This window comes from Abramis brama (assembly GCF_963993115.1).
Source record: "Abramis brama genome assembly, chromosome: 20".
NCBI classification, from domain to species: domain Eukaryota; kingdom Metazoa; phylum Chordata; class Actinopteri; order Cypriniformes; family Leuciscidae; genus Abramis; species Abramis brama.
In genome coordinates this window covers 30,389,861-30,408,451 of record NC_139982.1, presented here as the reverse complement: position 1 = coordinate 30,408,451, position 18,591 = coordinate 30,389,861, and the positions used below count along the sequence as shown (strand labels likewise).

General features: G+C 37.3%; 1 protein-coding gene across 10 annotated transcripts in view; it reads left to right on the top strand.

The window, feature by feature from the left end:
• The window catches only part of neo1b (neogenin 1b), a 131,962-nt gene extending 114,529 nt beyond the window's left edge, over positions 1-17,433 (top strand). For 2 of the 10 annotated variants that reach the window (XM_084095794.1, XM_084095791.1), the window contains exons 15-28: positions 3,842-4,036; positions 4,124-4,219; positions 6,426-6,658; positions 7,916-8,054; positions 9,725-9,832; positions 9,990-10,184; positions 10,266-10,298; positions 10,612-10,671; positions 10,778-10,916; positions 11,722-12,005; positions 12,987-13,139; positions 13,676-13,939; positions 14,807-14,919; positions 15,638-17,433. In XM_084095794.1, the coding sequence (XP_083951920.1) occupies positions 3,842-4,036; positions 4,124-4,219; positions 6,426-6,658; positions 7,916-8,054; positions 9,725-9,832; positions 9,990-10,184; positions 10,266-10,298; positions 10,612-10,671; positions 10,778-10,916; positions 11,722-12,005; positions 12,987-13,139; positions 13,676-13,939; positions 14,807-14,919; positions 15,638-15,649 (2,024 nt within the window). In that variant the 3' untranslated portion in view covers positions 15,650-17,433. The remainder of the gene's footprint in view (positions 1-3,841; positions 4,037-4,123; positions 4,220-6,425; positions 6,659-7,915; positions 8,055-9,724; positions 9,833-9,989; positions 10,185-10,265; positions 10,299-10,611; positions 10,672-10,777; positions 10,917-11,721; positions 12,006-12,986; positions 13,140-13,675; positions 13,940-14,806; positions 14,920-15,637) is intronic. The other 8 variants (XM_084095789.1, XM_084095792.1, XM_084095790.1 and 5 more) reach the window with 6 other exon arrangements.
• The last annotated feature ends 1,158 nt before the right edge of the window (positions 17,434-18,591 follow it).

Below are 18,591 nucleotides of genomic sequence, written 5' to 3'. Positions count from 1 at the left end.
ATAACCAAGTCTGAGCTGTTAGGTTAGCGCCGTAGCTGTTGTGTTAGATCTGCGTTTCAGCGGTGAGAGGAACAACTAGCGTTAGCGCAGGAGATCCAACACTTTCATTTTAATGGCGGATTGGGATGAATATTAGGAAAACTTGCAAGAACATTCTAGGAATGTTAAATAAAAAAAATATTAAGTTTAGGTCTATTTTTAGGACCATTATGGCCATTTTAGGGCCTTTACATCTATTTTCATAATATTTAAGCTCATTTTCCCCCAAAATTCTTCCTACTGTAATAGGAAAAAAATACTATTTATTTATATTATTATTATTTATGTACTTTTGTTTTGATACATTATGGTAATATTTATTGAATGGAATAAACTTAATGAATAGTGAGAACTGAATGTGCTGATGAGAATTTAAGGGGAAAATGTGTCGAATTGTTCTAAAAAAAATAGACTTTATTTTCGTTACACAACTTATAATTCATCATTTATTTTGTGTGGGCTCAGACATTTCCTCTTGAAATTCACCCAGTGATTGAAAGCCATGTTTCTGCACTGAGAGAAGCTGTTTGCTTGATGCGAGAGGAACATGTTTAGTGTGTCTTTGCCTTCCGTCCTCATCAAAGAGCAGCGGGGAGCTCTGAAATTAAGCGAACAAGCAGACACCGAGGCATTTCAGCCGATTTAGATGACTAAGTTGGATTAATAGCTCTTATTTTCATTCGCAATTGGACGTACGGAGGGACCCAAGCACTATGGGAGTGTGTGTGTGCGCGCTCAAACCCTCTTTGGGCTCATTTCCATCTGCTAAAATGGGAAAAGCTCTGTGACAGCCAGACCAAAGCATCTCTTTCAACCGCTAATGCCTCCGCTTCATCCACTCCTACTTGAATTAGCCCCACAAATAGGCCAGTGTTTGAAATAATGAGTCAATTTAATGACTCCAAATCCAAAAGGTTTTGTCGGAAATTAGCAGCGTTGCCTTATAAATCAGAACAGACATTAGCGCGGCCTCCTAAGATAATGCTGTCCGTGGATCCGTTTGTGCACAAGTTTTGCTTTTAAACTCGGCCAAAACAAATAGGAATGAATTTCACTGCTCTTAAAGCAGTTAGCTCTCTACACACTAATGAATTTGTGCTTGAAAGCAGCGGTTTAGCTAAGCGATGCACTCGACCTGATCTATAATGCTGTGAACATTCATTTCATACTTTATTTTTAAATAGTCTCCTAATAATCCTCTCAGTGTGGTCATGCTTGAAAGAGAGCTTTGATTCATGTGTTAGATGAAGTTGAGCAGTAAAAGTCTCTTAGATTTGTATCTGGTACACCATCAATACACTATCAAGATTCACACACACAGAGAGAACTGAGCTTATGCGATTACCTGTGTCTGTCCTTCTTCAGGTCAGGTTATATATTTGTGAAAAACATCAGCTGACTCAGTTTGCCATCAGTTGACAGAAGGAAAAGCCTCTTGTCCAGTCAGATTTGAGTATCAGAACTAACGCTTATAAATATAATAATAGCCCAATGAGCTTATTTATATAGCAAAATAATAATAAGTATAATAATATGCCAATAGTATCACAAATCGCGATATTGAGCCACTCAAAATCACGCAAGGGAAATTCCTTTGTCATGAATATATATATATATACAGTATATTAGGGCTGGGAATCGATTAAAAAAGATTCGCACAATTTGCTGTGATTAATCACAATTAATTGCATTTCCCCCAAACTTGTAATCATCAATATTTAAACATAAAATCACTAATTAAATTAAACAACACACAAAAAAAAGGAGAAAAAAAGAAAAATGTCCACACAAATTGGACAGAAAATAGCCCTATATTAAAATATTAAACATCAATATATTATTCTTCATTCAGTTCTATGCAACATACTCAGATTTAACAGATTTTTATTTTTTGACTAATTATCAAAATAAAAAGTATAGTCATACAAAGCTATTATTACCAAAGCATGTGATCAGAGCAGGTTTACTAAACAAGCTGCGCGAGAATGAAACCTGATCGGTGAACACGGAGGGGCGGGACGGCATATTTTCGGCCTTTTCAATAGCAGCCGCAAGAGGAAGTCATTAAAACGAGGTAAAAAAAAAAAAGGTGCTGCGTCAGTTGCGTTATTTTTTTTTAATGCGTTAAACATCTCAAATTAATTGCGTTATTAACACGTTAATTCCCCCACCCCTAATATATATATATATATATATATATATATATATATATATATATATATATATATATACACAGTCGTGCTCAGAATTAATGGCACCCCTGGTAAATATGATCAAAAATGTCTGTAAAAAATAAATCTTGCATCATTTATCCTTTTGATCATTCATTCAAAAAAATGGCAAAAATCTAACCTTTCATTGAAGTAAACGAATTGAAAGTGGGGGGGAATCACATTATGAAATAAATGTTTTTCTCCAAAACACGTTGGCCACAATTATTGATACCCCTAGAATTTTTTATGAATAAAATATCTCTGAAGTATATTCCCATTAATATTTACCTTTATTTAGCACACCAGGGTGACTAGGAACATGAAACTGTCCAGCTATGACTTCTTGTTTCACAGGAGTTTAAATATGATGAATACACAAAGGCCAAATTTCTTTAATCATCCATCACAATGAGTAAAACCAAATATTGTTCTGATGTGCAGCAAAAGATTGTTGAGCCTCACAAAATAGAAAGTGGCTGTAAGAAAATATCTAAAGAATTGAAAATCCCCATTTTGACCATCAGGGCAATAATTAAGAAGTTATAATCAACTAAAGATGTTACGAATCTGCCTGGAAGAGGACGTGTGTCTATATTGTCTTAATGGATGGTGAGGAGGATGGTTTGAGTGGCCAAAGACTCTCCAAGTATCACAGATGGAGAATTACAGAGATTAGTTGAGTCTTGGGGTCAGAAAGGCTAAAAATCAAAAAGATGAAACAACCCCTACATCACCACATGTTGTTTGGGAGGGTTTCAAGAATCCTCCTCGCTCCTCCAAAAACAAACTCCAGCATATTCAGTGGTCAGACACGACTGGATCTTCAGACGGCACAGGGTTCTGTGGTCAGATGAAACTAAAAAAAGATTTTTTTGGCAGCAAACACGCTAGATGTGTTTGGTGCACACAAGGATAAAAAGTACCCCATGTGTACAATTTAATATACAGTTGGATCTTTAATGTTGTGGGCATATTTTTCTGCTGGAGGTCCTGGACATGGGCCGTGGTTGGATCTTCCATCAGGACAACGATCCAAAACAAACATCAAAATCAATACAAAAATGTGTTAGGGAGCACAAAATGAAGCTTCTGCCATGAGCGTCCCAGTTCCCTGACCTGATGAGTGGAGTGAACTGAAGAGAAGAAGCACCAACATGGATCTGGGAATCTGAAGGATCTGGAGAGATTCTGTATGGAGGAATGGTCTCTGATCTCTTGTCAGATGTTCTCCAAACTCATCAGGCATTATAGGAGAAGACTCAGAGCTGTTATCTTGGCAAAAGGAGATTGCAAAAAGGTTTTTAATAAAAGGGTATCAATAATTGTGGCCAACGTGTTTTGGAGAAAAACATTTATTTCATAATGTGATTTCCCCCCCACTTTCAATTCTTTTACTTCAATGAAAGGTTAGATTTTGCCAATTTTTTTGAATGAATGATCAAAAGGATAAATGATGCAGATTTATTTTTTACAGCCATTTTTGATCATATTTACAAGGGGTATGATTAATTCTGAGCACGACTGTATATATATATGAATGGTCAAAGATGAGCAGGTTCTATCTTGATTGTTCATTGTGTGTATTACAGAGTCTCAGGTCCCAGGAGTCCCCAGCTCTCTTCATGTTCGTCCTCTTGTGAACCGAATCGTGGTGACTTGGACTCCTCCAGAAAACCAGGATATTTTAGTCCGAGGTTATAAGATCGGATATGGGATCGGAAGCCCTCATGCCCACACGGTTACTCTGGATTACAAGCAGCGTTTCTACAGCATCGATAACCTCGGTGGGCGTCTTTAATGCTGCAAATAATCAGCCATGTTGTTGACATTAGGTGTGTTTTCAGGCGTTTTATGTTTGTTTTCCTCTGCAGATCCCAGTTCCCATTACGTCATCACTCTCAAGGCGTTCAACAACATGGGCGAAGGCGTTCCCATCTACAACAGCGCCACAACTAGACCTCAGTCCGGTAAGACATGCACACACAAGTTATATTGTGGCAGCTTTCCCATCTCTGTTCAGGCAAGATGACAACACAAACATGCTTGATGTTATTTTGAAGCATACAGTCAAACCAAAGATTATTCAGACACCAGATATAATTTATGATGTTTTTAACTATAATTCATTTATATAAGTGAGGATAGCAAAGTAAAGTAAACTGACATATTATACACAAAAAATCTTCATACAGTGACTACCAGTGAAATCTATGCAAATTTGGGACCAAAAATTCTTCAGACACTTTGACCTGAACATGTGTTTTTTCTTTAATTGCGAATGCGACCTTTTTACACACAGACTGAACAAAATGAAGCATTGCTTGGTAATTGGTTGAGCTAAATTAGTATTGTGTAGTTAAATTTAACAGCTGACAGATATTCAACATAATTCATGTGCGAGACAGTCTAACTGAAGGACGGACAAAACCTGTGAAATATCAATCCTTGTCATATTTGATTACCATTTTCTAAACCATAGCGAATAAACTGTGATAATGTGAGAAATGTTGAAGGTGTCTGAATAAATTTAGGTTTGACTGTATTGAGTGTTCATCAGAACTCGTGTCTGTGTTTCTGTGCTGAAACTGAAACGCATGATGTGAATCTGTGACACGGCAAGCTTTAGAAGTCAGTCTAAGATTGTTTTGTAGTGGAGACAAACTACGATGTGAAGTGTGTGTTTTAAATGTAAGATGACAAGAACCACACATGCGTCTGCCCCCCTCAGTTCTGGGACACGTTAGCGTACATCGAAACCTACAGGTGTGATGTGTCGCACGCTTCCATCCACACATCTCTCTTGCGTTACGTCAGATGTGTCAGGCAGCGAACGCCTCTGTTAAAGGTTTCCAGACCCCCTGCCGTCCCGTCAGCTTGAGATCTGCCTCAGCTCTCACTCTGGAGGCTTCGCAAACTTTTCTGACAGACTCCAGCTTCCAGAGCTAGCGTGCGAAGTGACCCAGAAATGAGTTGTTCGCCAAGAATGAGTGTTAGCATGTTTGCGGCAATCATTTGCTGCCGTTTTCTGCTGAGAATGCATTTTTGTTGTTGTTGTTCACAATTAAACAAGTGGATATTTACACAGAAGAAATCAATAGTCATTCCAGGTGTGTCTTAATTAAACAAATGTTCAGAGCTCCATCGATCAGAAGCATGCTGACTCATTTGGGTTTGTGCCTCTTAAATTAGCAAAAGAAACACTATAGCGGGATAAACGCTAAAATACGCACTTCTTTAGAAATAAAACTCAGCGCTGTAATTTAAATGCAAATCTGAAGTATTATAAATATTATTTATTTTACAGTACACTAGTATTATTGCTTTAGTAATATATGTCTTTATTGGTTTGTTTAATTTTTTAATCGAAATAATAATACAGTAAAAAATATTATTTTGAATTATTATTATTATTTTTGTCGAGAAAAAATGCAGGAAATATATCGGTAATGTGTAACCAGAGGTTCATCCGCTAAGAAAAGTAGGGTAACAGTGTCATTGTTTCATGTTACATTTAGTTACTATAGTAATAACTATAAATTATGCATAATTACATGCAACCAAATCAAACCCTAACCCTTTGGTAAGTACAGTACTTGTATAATTACAGTGTAATAAAGACACCTTAAAATAAAGTGTAACCAAAAGTCGCCCCACTGCTAAACACAAAAAAAAGGACGATTTATCCAACAAATGACACTTTTCATTGACTTCCATTTTAAGTGCATACACTGTAATACTGTAATATTGTTTGTTTTTACAATCTGAAGGATGTTTAAATTAATTTCTGTAATAATTGTCATAGATACTGTCCTTAAATTGCTTAAATTATATTGAACTTGGATTATTTCTTTAATTTTCACTGAGTATTTTTCTGTATTTCTATAAATGCAGCATAATCCATGACTCGGTTATTCTTGTAAATAGAAATTGTCCATTTGACAAATTATTATTTAATGTTTCTGCACTGTTTTATACTGTTAAATATGGATCTTTTTAATTCTAATAATCTCTCTTTCTCTTTTTCATTCATTTTTCCTCTTACTTGTCCACCACTGCACCATCAATCCATTTATTCCTGTCTAACGCTGATCAATCCTTCCATATTTTTTGTTTTGTTCTCCATTTATTATGATTTGCCTTGACTCATCTGTGTGTGTGTGACGCTGCTGTCAGACCCCATAGACCCTGATATTGATTTTTATGACCTCTTCAATAACCCATACACCCCAGCCCCCGACCCCACACCCATGCTGCCCCCGGTGGGCGTTCAGGCCTCTGTCCTCAGCCACGACACCGTCAAAGTCAGCTGGGCCGACAACTCGCTCGCAAAGAACCAGAAGATCACCGATTCCAGATATTACTCCATCCGCTGGAAGACCAACATCCCCGCCAACACCAAATTTAAGGTATCGGACATCTTTACGGAGAGGTATTTTGTTACAAATGGCTTAATTTAGCTTAAACAGGGTTATTTTAGAGAAAGTCGACATGAAATGTAAGTTGTGATGGTCTTTTCTTCAACAGCTTCTCAAACAAGAACAAATGTGGGCGGGGCTTGATTTTGTCCAAAGGGAATTGATTGGATGGTTGTGGTTTGCTATTGGTGGATCTCATGTGAGTGACAGGTTGCCCCGCCCCCGTCATCACAGAAGAGATGCAAGAGCGAGGGAGAGTTATTCTGATTAAAGATTACGAAGGCACGACAGTAATGATGTGCACAGATAAATCATTTATAATAAATACTGCAATATTCCATAAAAAAAGAATTGTCATATTTAATTTCATGGCGATTTTAAAGCTGCAGTCCATAAGTTTTGGACTACTTCTCTGTGTTTATGTCTATGATGAGACACGCATACTCTGAAGTGGTGCCGGCCCATACCAGTCTGAAAGAGTCCCATATAAACACTTATTAAAGGTGTACCGTAGTGATTCAGGATAAGACAAAAACACGGTTTGGAAAATGGATTCATGATGTACCGGTACTTGCTTATTATGTAACTTTTGTACATTTTGAACACAAAAAAGGTATAGACTTTAAAACTAAAACCATAGAAAAAATTAATTACTTGAAATTAAATAAAAGTTAAAACTTACTGGTTTCACTTTATTTTGATGGTCCTTTTAACACATTCGGTCGACTGTAAGTAAATTTGCACATACATGTATAATAACTCTCACTAGAGTGTTAGTAGAGTATAAGTAGACAGTTTGGCCTGGCAAAATTTCTCATTTTCATTCAACTTGATGTGAACTGTAATTAATGAAAACTATATAGACATACTTAAAAAAATAAAATAATAATAAAAAAAAGATTAAAATGGAAATTACTAAAACTTTAACCAAAATTAAAATAAAAAATATGACTATACCGAATTCAAAATATTAATGGAAAACTATAATAGCATCTCAATGATAGTAAAATAAGGCTGGTTCTGAGGAGTGTGTCAGATGTGTTAATCTTCTCCATGCGCTGAGCGCCCTCTAGTGAACACTCTCTCACACTGCAGCGGACACACCGGTGTGGAGTTGAACACTAGTGTCCTGCTTACTGCAGACTACAGAGTATATAACATATTTTTTAATTAGTTATATGCACAAAAAAAATGCAGTGATAAGCCTAGGTCTTCATACATGTGTTTGTCTGTGACTTGTTTTGTCAGATGGCAAACACCACGTCTCTGTTCCACACGGTGACGGCTCTGAAACCCAACACGCTGTACGAGTTCTCCGTGATGGTGACGAAGAGCCGCAGGAGCAGCACGTGGAGCATGACGGCCCACGGGACCACCTTCGAGACCAGTAAGAGCCTGCAGCGTCTAAACACTCGTCAATGATCGCTTCTCCCTGTAGATGCTATTCTGAAGATGAAATACTACAGGAATAAAGGACAGTTAAACATTCTTTTTTCTAGAACATTTTCTTTTTCACACTGATGTACACAACTTCAACAAATTTGCATTTTGCTTATATATTGTATTTTGTTTATACTATATAAACTAAATGCAGTATATATCTATATTAGTGCTGTCAAATCGACTGAATGTGATTAATCACATCTAACATAAGTTTGTTTATATATATATATGTGTGTGTGTGTATGTATGTGCATATATATAGTTTATATATATAGTTTATATATATATATATATATATATATATATATATATATATATATAATTTTTATATATGTGTATATATATATATATATATATATATATATATATATATATATATATATATATATATATATCACACATATATTATATAGACTTATGTTAGATGTGATTAATCAATTTGACAGAACTAATATATATATATATATTTATATATATATATATTTATATATATATATATTTATATATATATGTATATATATGAACGTGTGTGATTTATTTATTATGCATATTAGGGCCCGTCCACACGGAGACGCGTTTCACTGTATACGTATACATTTTTTATCGTATTGGCGTTTCGTCCACACGGATCCGGCGTTTTGGGAGACTGAAACCGCTATTTTTTGAAACCGGGTCCCAAAGTGGATAAATCTGAAAACGACACCCTTGCGGTTTCGTGTGTACAGCCAATCCGTATATTTTGTGAAACGATGATGTCATCACATCACGTGTCGTCTGTGTCACGCGTAACAGCAACAAAAATAATGGCGGACTTACATGATTGTGTTCGTGCTGCAGAAGCTACTAAGCCTACTAACTTTATTACAGCAAAATATATTGCTTTACTGCAACTGTGGTGAGCAACAAGCGATAATCTTCGTCCTCTTCTTCTTGGTTCGTATACAGCGCGCAAGGTTATGTGCATGCTCAAAGTCTTCTTCTCCGTGTATAGTGTATCTCTGTGTCAGAATTACAGCGCCCCATACTGGTCTGGCATATATACTACACCGTTTTCAGTCGGTTTCAGTGGTTTCGTGTGTACGCAGATATTTCCTGAGACGACGCCGTGTTTACGGAATTTTTTTTTAGAACGAGGAAAAAAAAAATCGGATCGGGAACGCACCGGCTTCGTGTGGACGTGGCCTTAGTTATATATAGTTATAAATATCACATTAACATGCATGCACCAAATTTTTCACTTAGGTTCCCATTTGTTAATGCATGTATGATTATTACAAGAGCCTTTTGTTATATATTTTGTTATATAAAATGTACTTCAAATATGATTATCATTTGTGTTTTGTGTGTTGATGTTGACAAAACTATTTTTTGGTTTATATTAGTTATACAAGTCATATAAAAAAGTACATACAAAATTTATAAAACACAGATGTTTGGTTTCAGGATGCAAAATGAGTGCATACTTTATTAATGTCTCATTTGCATTTCAGCATGATTTTGGGACAAATTGTTATGACAATTATACTATCATAACTTGGTAAAGTTCTCATTAATAGCCATGTACGCTGTTTACTTGTGTTATATCCCTGTAATGGTGTTTGGTGTGTTTTGCAGTTCCCGCTTCTGCTCCAAAAGATGTGACTGTGATCAGTAAAGAGGGAAATCCACGAATTATCAACATCAACTGGCAGCCTCCGACCGAAGCCAACGGCAAAATCACAGGTGTGTGAGGAACAGACACTTTCACATGACACGTTCTCATCATGATTTACATTATGGATGCCAATCACAGGAACTAGATTATCGAATTATTACATGCATCCAAAGAGACAAGTCTCAGGTCGGATGATTTTCAGACAGCGAATCTCTCGTCTCTCAGGGTACATCATCTACTACAGCACCGATGTGAACGCTGAGGTTCATGACTGGGTCGTGGAGCCTGTGGTGGGGAACCGGCTGACCCATCAGATTCAGGGTCTCACACTGGACACTGCTTACTACTTTAAGATCCAGGCCAGGAACTCCAAAGGCATGGGACCCATGTCAGACGCGGTGCAGTTCCGCACCCCTAAAGGTGAAGCCAGCTCATCCTTTACGCCCATCTGTTACCCTCTGCTCATGCTCACTCGTTCATTCTGTTTGTGTTTATTTTCAGCTGAACCATCTGACAAAATGTCAAGTGATCAAGGTAATTAAACATGTTTCTATTGTAAAGTTCAGTCACGCAACGCAATTTTGGCTGTCAATTTATTATGCATATGTAATGAAATAATAATATAACAGTATATATGTAGAAGTTAAATCCTGTCAAAACAATTACCAGACATCAATATATAAAAATATCCTGTTTGCGCTATCTTTATTTTAGCTTTAAATGTAATTTCAGTGCAAATCTATATATGGGTAGTGTTCATCCCTGCTATATACCTGTCAATAACATGCCATTTATGTCAGATGCATTGTGGGATAGCTGAATGTCACTGATGTCTTGTTGCCTATAGGGCTGCAAGTCAAACCTGGTCACCCGACCCTGCCGGAGCACGGGATTGGATCCAATATGGGTAAACATGAAGACACACACTTTAAAGACAGATGCCATGATCTCAATGAGACTTGCGGTTTAGTAAATCTCTCTCTCTCTCTCTCTCTCTCTCTCTCATATGTCAGATAAGCCAGGCATCACGGGCAGCCATGAGAATCATATCCTGGTGATCGTGGTCATAGTGTCTGTGGGAGCGTTCACCATCATCGCTGTGGTCGTGGGAGCCGTCCTGTGCACGCGCCGGTCCAACTCACATCAGAAAAAGTGTGTTCTTCACTCTTCTGACATCTTTTAAAAACATCTGTATAACATCTGTATATAAAAACAACATGCAATGAGATGTTTTATCTCACAGTGGTTTTATCACGCAGAAAGAGTTTTCTTAGGCCTGTCATGACACTTAAACAGTCGGGGTTTTTTTTAACTTAAACATTTGTCTCTCAAAACAATCGATTATTGTGTGATTGTTTTATTCTATTACAACGAACCCTGGAAAAAAATACTGAAACTTTGTATTTTAATGTTATTAAAATACTAAATAATTATTATTAGTTGTTTTGTTATATAATAAAATATTAAAATCCTAATTATTAAAAGATGGGACTATAATTTTTATTTTAAATGTATATAATATATTTAAATATGCATTTCATAAGCATTTTATATTTTAATACATTTAAATATGTAATAAGATATTTATAATTTTATGTATTAATATATGAAATCTATTTAATAATTTCATAAGATACCAAAAAAATGTAATGAGGTAAAATCGAAATTTAATTTGAATTACTTTTAAACTGTATTTAATTTATGCACCATTGAAACTTTACTTGAAACAAAGATATATATATATATATATATACATACACATATATAATATATGTATTGGATATAAATAAAAGTAAAAAATTATTTATTTAACATTATATATATTTAGTTTATTATATGTGTGTGTGTGCAAAAATTATTTTAAAAGGTATTTATCATAATCATGAACAACTTCAGTAAATGTTGCTGTAAGCCAGTTAGATGCGTCTGGAGAGTTCAGCTGTATTTGTGTCTTCAGGAAGCGTGCCGCCTGTAAGTCCAACACCGGCTCACACAAGTACAAGAGCTCGTCTAAAGACCTGAAACCTCCTGATCTCTGGATCCATCACGAGCGTCTGGAGCTCAAACCCATCGACAAATCCCCCGATCCCAACCCGGTCATGACGGAGACGCCCATCCCTCGCGCCGCCCAGGACCCGGTGGAGCCCAGCCATCAGATCCAGGAGCTGGAGGAGAGTGTGTCCACTCGCAGGGGAGTGAGACCCAAAATCATGATGCCTTTCGACTCTCAGCCCCCCCAGCGTGAGTTCACAGAGCAGAACAGCACATCGTTGACTATCCTATAACACCTCAACCTGTCTTGTGCTGGTCATGCGGTACTATATGAACCGTGTGCCGTTCTTTCATGTCGTCTTGTGTCATAACTAGATTCAAACCTAGTGAGCTTCCGTCTTAAACAGCCTTTTTAGGCATTTTAGGATATATTTCGCTATAATAGTTGCTCTGACGAAAGATACGGAGCGTGTTGCGTTCTAAGAATAGTGATTCCAGTGATCGGCTCTTCATTTTTGCATATTGCAGATTATCCATCCTGGTCAAAATAATTCCAGAATGCAATACATAAAAATAAAAAAAATCAATTTACAATGGCAGATGATTCAAGATAAATTATTATAAATGTCTAATTCATTCATTCAGATCAGTATAATTTTAGTAAATAGTGTGCTTTCTATTTATTATGTTTATTAGAGTATCAGAGCAACATGCTAACACCTAACTATAGAAATATTTTTTTTTTTTAAATTACTTTATTAAACTATATTTTATTTTCATGAGATTTATTTTTGTATCAGAATTTATTTTGATAATTCTTTTATTTTTATTGATAAATATCAAAAATAATATAAAAAGAAAATTAATTTTCAAATTATTTGTGCACAAATGAAACTAACTGAAACAAAGCCTAATATAAATACAAAGTTAAATCGTTTTATTTTTCTATTTAATATATTTTTACTTTTATAAAATAAAATGTTCATATTTTTTCTTTATTTTTATTTTTTATTTTCAAAACTATAATTTCAGTGTAGTAAAATTAAAACTACAACTATTTATTTACATGACCAACAAAATAGAGCGCTCTAAATCAAAATGCTGTAGTAGGGATGCTGTGTAGGCAGTCTAAGTGTGTAGCAGATGTGCTGTGTTGATCTCACTGTGTGTGTGTGTGTGTGTGTGTGTGTGTGTGTGTGTGTGTGTGTGTGTGTGTGTGTCCTCTCTCAGCTGTGATTAGTGCTCACCCCATTCATTCCCTCGATCATCTTCATCACCATCATCATCACTATCACCTCCCGCCGCGCGGTTACCTTCATCACCAGATCAGCCTGAGAGCGCCCGCTTCCCCACACACACACTTACACAGGTCTCCGTCTGCAGGTGAGACACACAGCTGACACCCCACACACACACACACACACACTTACACAGGTCTCCGTCTGCAGGTGAGACACACAGCTGACACCCCACACACACACACACACTCACACAGGTCTCCGTCTGCAGGTGAGACACACAGCTGACACCCCACACACACACTCACACACACACTCACACAGGTCTCCGTCTGCAGGTGAGACACACACACTCACACACACACTCACACAGGTCTCCGTCTGCAGGTGAGACACACAGCTCACACACTCACACACACACTAACACAGGTCTCCGTCTGCAGGTGAGACACACAGCTAATACCCCACACACACACTCACACAGGTCTCTGTCTGCAGGTGAGACACACAGCTAACACCCCACACACACTCACACAGGTCTCTGTCTGCAGGTGAGACACACAGCTGACACCCCACACACACACTCACACAGGTCTCCGTCTGCAGGTGAGACTCACAGCTGAATAATTGTATTAATTGATTTATTTCTTCATCACTGTGTGTGTGTGTGTGTGTGTGTAGAGTCTGTGAGGAACCAGCCGGCTGCACCTGAACCTCCGGTTGCCCCCAGTCAGCCCATCACATCAGCTGAGCTCCAGAAGACTGAGGCGTTGATCAAAGAGGAAGATCCACCCAGTATAAACCCACCAACGGCCCACATCCGGCCGACACACCCGCTCACACACCCGCTCAAGAGCTTCGCTGTGCCAGCGCTCACGGTTTCTGCCCATAACCCGCCCACCTATGAGACGGCCTTACCCAGCACCCCTCTGCTGGCTCAGCCAGGTGCGCTCCCTGGTTAATACATTTTGATATATTAAAAACTTAAAGGTTACTCTATAGGGGCTTTCAAACCTTTTCATAGTTCTTAGAACTATTGATGGAAGTTCGCGGATTTTGGCGTGTTCGCACCGCAGGAACTAGGAACGATTTTACTTCTAGGAACTCCTTTTGGAGGAACTGATTTATCTCCTACTTCAGAGTCAGTCTAAACCAGCACTATAGGAACTAAAGTGATGATAGTGTTCGCTGATTGGCCGAACGCACTCAACACCAGCACCCACCATTTAAAAAAAAAAGAAAAAGCTGTATAAACAGATTATAGCCTGTATATTTACTCCAGAAACTAACTCTACGCACATGGGAAACAGTGATAGATGGGCCTCTTAACCTAACGCAACTTTGAGGAGACCAAGAGAAACATGATTATGTGTTTCTGCTCAGCAACACTGGGCATCAACCACACGGCATACGCTAATACCTGTTCATATACGATCTACTTTCTATATATAACAGTTCTATCTAGTAACGTATTAGACAGGACTGTTGGACAGATCGTGAACTAATGAACACTGAGAATGTGAGCACTGTGTTTAGGCTCTGGCTGGCGTCAAAATAAAAGTCACAACAACAAGCTCGGCATACGTCACTGCAGAGCTCCTACTGGCGGTGCGAACGCGTCATATACAGTACATAAACAGAGAGAAGCAGCTCTGACTAATTAATTAATGTTCTTCCACAAGATGCATGCAGTTTTGTTTATTAACCACTAGAGCACCAAAAGTCACATAGTGTACCTTCAGGAGAAACTACTGTGGTTGGTTGCTTTACGTGTGGGAGAGTTCATAGCATGTGCTGTTATCTGTGTTTCAGCGCCCGGCGTGAAAACTGCATCTATCGGGACACTAAATCGAGCTCGAGCTCCAATGGCAGTAACAGTCCCGAATGCTCCTGACCAATCAGAAACCAGCAAGATGCTGGACATGGTGAGTGCTGGAGACACTTTTTGTGAATGCTTCATTATGAAACCTGTCTCAAACATGTCTCGTTCACATTTCACCCCAAAATCAAAAGAAGGACATAAGATATTATGTTTTGCATATAGAAAATGAAGCCTTTTTTTTACATTGTGAAATCATTTTCATGACAAATAAACTGTTCTTTAGTTTAATATTTAATAGTCTCCAATATTTTTTTATTTTGTGCTGTAAAAAATGTCAAATCAAAATGGGCCCAATACAAAGCCCTGTGGGACACCGCTGGTTAAAACAAAGAGCATGGGGCTTAAGTCACATGATTCCCACACTGGAAAAAAGTGTATTGAATTTATTTATTATTGAATTTGTATCTGAAATATATTTGTTGTCCATTGAAGTATTTGCTCATTTAATTTATATTAAAACATTCATAAAAAATTGGAATAAAATATCTGCATATTCTTTATACAAAATTGAATTTCTTGTTTTCTATTTTTAATTTTAGAGTGAAGTGTGATCTATTATTACCCTATTATAAGTTGGAATCTGTGTTTAATTTGATTTATTTTTCTCTTTTTTTTTTACCCATTTATCTTTTTACTCACCGGCCGAATTAATTTGAATCGTTTTCTCTTTCTGTGCCTAATTTTAAAAATGCACTGTTTTTCTTTTCCTTTTTAATTTGTTACGCTTCTGAAATGCATGCGTTTTGTTTGTTTTGTCGTAGGTTGCGCTGTAGCGTCTTGCTTTATTCTCTCGCTTCTCAGCTGCTCCAAACCCGTTTCCCTCCCTCGTGCTCCTCTCGCTTTCCTCTTTCTGTTTGGTTTGTCGTTCTTTCTCCCTCCGTTTTCTTGCATCCCTCAATCCTAACTCTAACATGGCTGGTCTGGCATGGCTCTCTCTCTCTCTCAGACGTATGAGACCGATGAGCTCTCAGAAGAAATGGCCCACCTGGAGGGTTTGATGAAGGATCTGAACGCCATCACTACAGGCTGAAGCGCCTCAACACACACGGCTGAACCTCGTCCTCAGGAACAACCAGGACATTTGAATGAACACTGACTGAACGCTTCATCTTCTCCATCCTGCATGGATATTGCCAGAGAAATCTATAAAACCATGAAAACTCAATGCCATTTTTCTCAGCTCGAATGAGCCGTTCTGCACAGAAAACATACTTTTAATGTTTGGGGGTTTTTTTTTGGGGGGGGGGGGGTGATTGTATTTACATATTCCATATTTTTAGCCTGTTTATGTATGTTTTCATTGTGTATACAGCCATTTTAGTACTTTTTTTTTTTTTTTTAAGGTCAAAAACCTCACATGCTCATACATTGGGCTTCATTCATGAAATGCAACCAGAATAACTTTATGGAAATTATGCGTAAAACCATTCCTATGTAAATTGTCACTTTCAAATCAGTGCAACAATTTACACAATGAATTTATTAATGATTTACACGTGTGGATCATGAATATGCTCATTTGTTGAACATCTGTGTTCATAAAACCATTCTTGCATAAATTGTCTACAACACCATGTTAGTTGTTGCATTTGAATTGAATGCAGCAATTTACACAATAACAGTTATTGGACAATTTACAGATAATTTGCGAACCGTTATTTTTGTTTGCTCATGAATTCGGATGAATGTGTCATGGCTTTATTTCAGTGTCTTACATCACGTTTAAATGCTTCATCTCTGGAAGATCTCAGTGTCTCCTGCTCTGGGACGCTGGTAGCATCAGAGTCTGAATATGCATCCGCATTTTCCTCTTCTCTCTTTATGCTCTGAATGACCATCTCAACTCAATCTGAATCCAGTGTTGTTTGGTGCTTCAGAAACTCCTCAGACGTGAGACGCTCGTTCCTCATGTACGCTCCTCTTCCTCAGGACCCTGACGCCTGTTTTTGGGGCCCTAGAGATTCATCATGAAGGAGTTTAATGCCAAGTGACTCTCAGATTTTTGTACTTTGAGAGGTATATATATATAGATATACAATGAACTGCAAATGTTTGCTTTACATGAATACTTTGTACACTCTCAAAAAGGACAGTTTTTTATATATATTCATGTTTTGGTTGGTTTTTATATGAAGACGACACATTGCTTTGTAAACATTTTCCATGTAAGTTATGAAATATTCTGCGTTGTGTTTTCACCGTGCCGTTTAGCCGACCCCTTCTCCCAAAGAATGAGCGGAAGAAAATATCAGTGACGAACTCTGCCTTGCTCGTGTACAGTTTCTCACGTCATGAATGTCAATGTGGCTGTAACAAGGTCTGCTTATGAATTAAGTTGTTGTTTGTGTTTACAATAACAGGGGAAGATTAAAAAAAAAGAAAAAAAAAAAAAGGAAAGAAGACACTGAACCATGTTGTGTGGCCGGTGTACCGTCAACTGTCATTTGCACTTTTTATATTTTGGATTTGAAATGAATCGCTGATGCCATGTGAAATATGAACCTATTTTATGTAACAATGATGTCACAAGTAAACAGCTGGTTTCAAAGACATTTAACTGTTGTTTAGTTTGTTACGTTACTATATAAGACCATATTTGCATTTGTTTTTTGCTGGAAAGCATATTGCTTATATTTGTGGTTTGATGAGGTCAATGGATGTATAATTATTATTTATTGCAAATTATAGTCGCTCAATGTTTTCCACAACTTATCAATTCTGATTTTACGCTCTGAAAAAGTCGTTGATGGATAAAAGGTAAGTTGTGGCCAAATCAAAATGGACCCAGTACAGAGCCTTGTGGGACACCGCTGGTTAAAACAAAGAGCATGGGATTGTCAAATGGCTGTTTCTCACACTGAAAAAAAGGTGTATTGAATTTAAATGATTCATGATCATCAGTTCCACGTGAATCAAGTTAAATTTGTTCAAGAAATATAATGGAGTTCCAAAGTGATATGGTTATGGTTCCCTGACAAGATTTATTCTATTTCAGTCATTTTTGTCACCACTAAATCATAAGATTGTGTTAGCAAGCTAACAAACTATTAGATAGAAATATCACATTAACTCTTTCCCCACCATTGACAAAATTTTCCGGCAATCCATGTTTTCACTGTTGTACGGTAGGGGGCGCTATTACACATCTTTAGAGAGAGTATTGACTATCTGGATCAAAACATGCAAAAAGCAACAGAAACAAGCAATAAAAGCATTATCTTTTGTCTTTGACAAAAAAAAAAAAAAAACTACACTTTTTGTTCAAAATGTTGCTTTTTTAATGAAACGCCCACATTCAAGTGTTAATAAAAAAAGAATGCATGAAGCTGGAATAGAAGCTTTATTTTGATATATCCCAAGTTCAGATATTCATACAACAAAATAATCGATGAAAATTTTGTTTAAATGATCAAAAATGCTGGCAGTCGCTTTCAACTTTGTTCAAAAACACTGGCGGGGAAAGAGTTAATATCTAAGCATTCAATTTCCTCAGGTAAAGCAGGTTTCTCGATAGTGTTCAGGGCTGCCAACACCTCGAATGCATACTGCAGTATTGCACTCTCATATTTTCACCTGTTTGCCAAAAATGACTAATTATCTCCTTAGGAATGTCTGAAACCCGTGCATACATACTGTAATAGACGTGCCAGGCGCAAAAGCTTGACAGGCGTAGCAACAGTAACTAAGGAGGGCGGGGCTTAGCGAAGGGTCAATT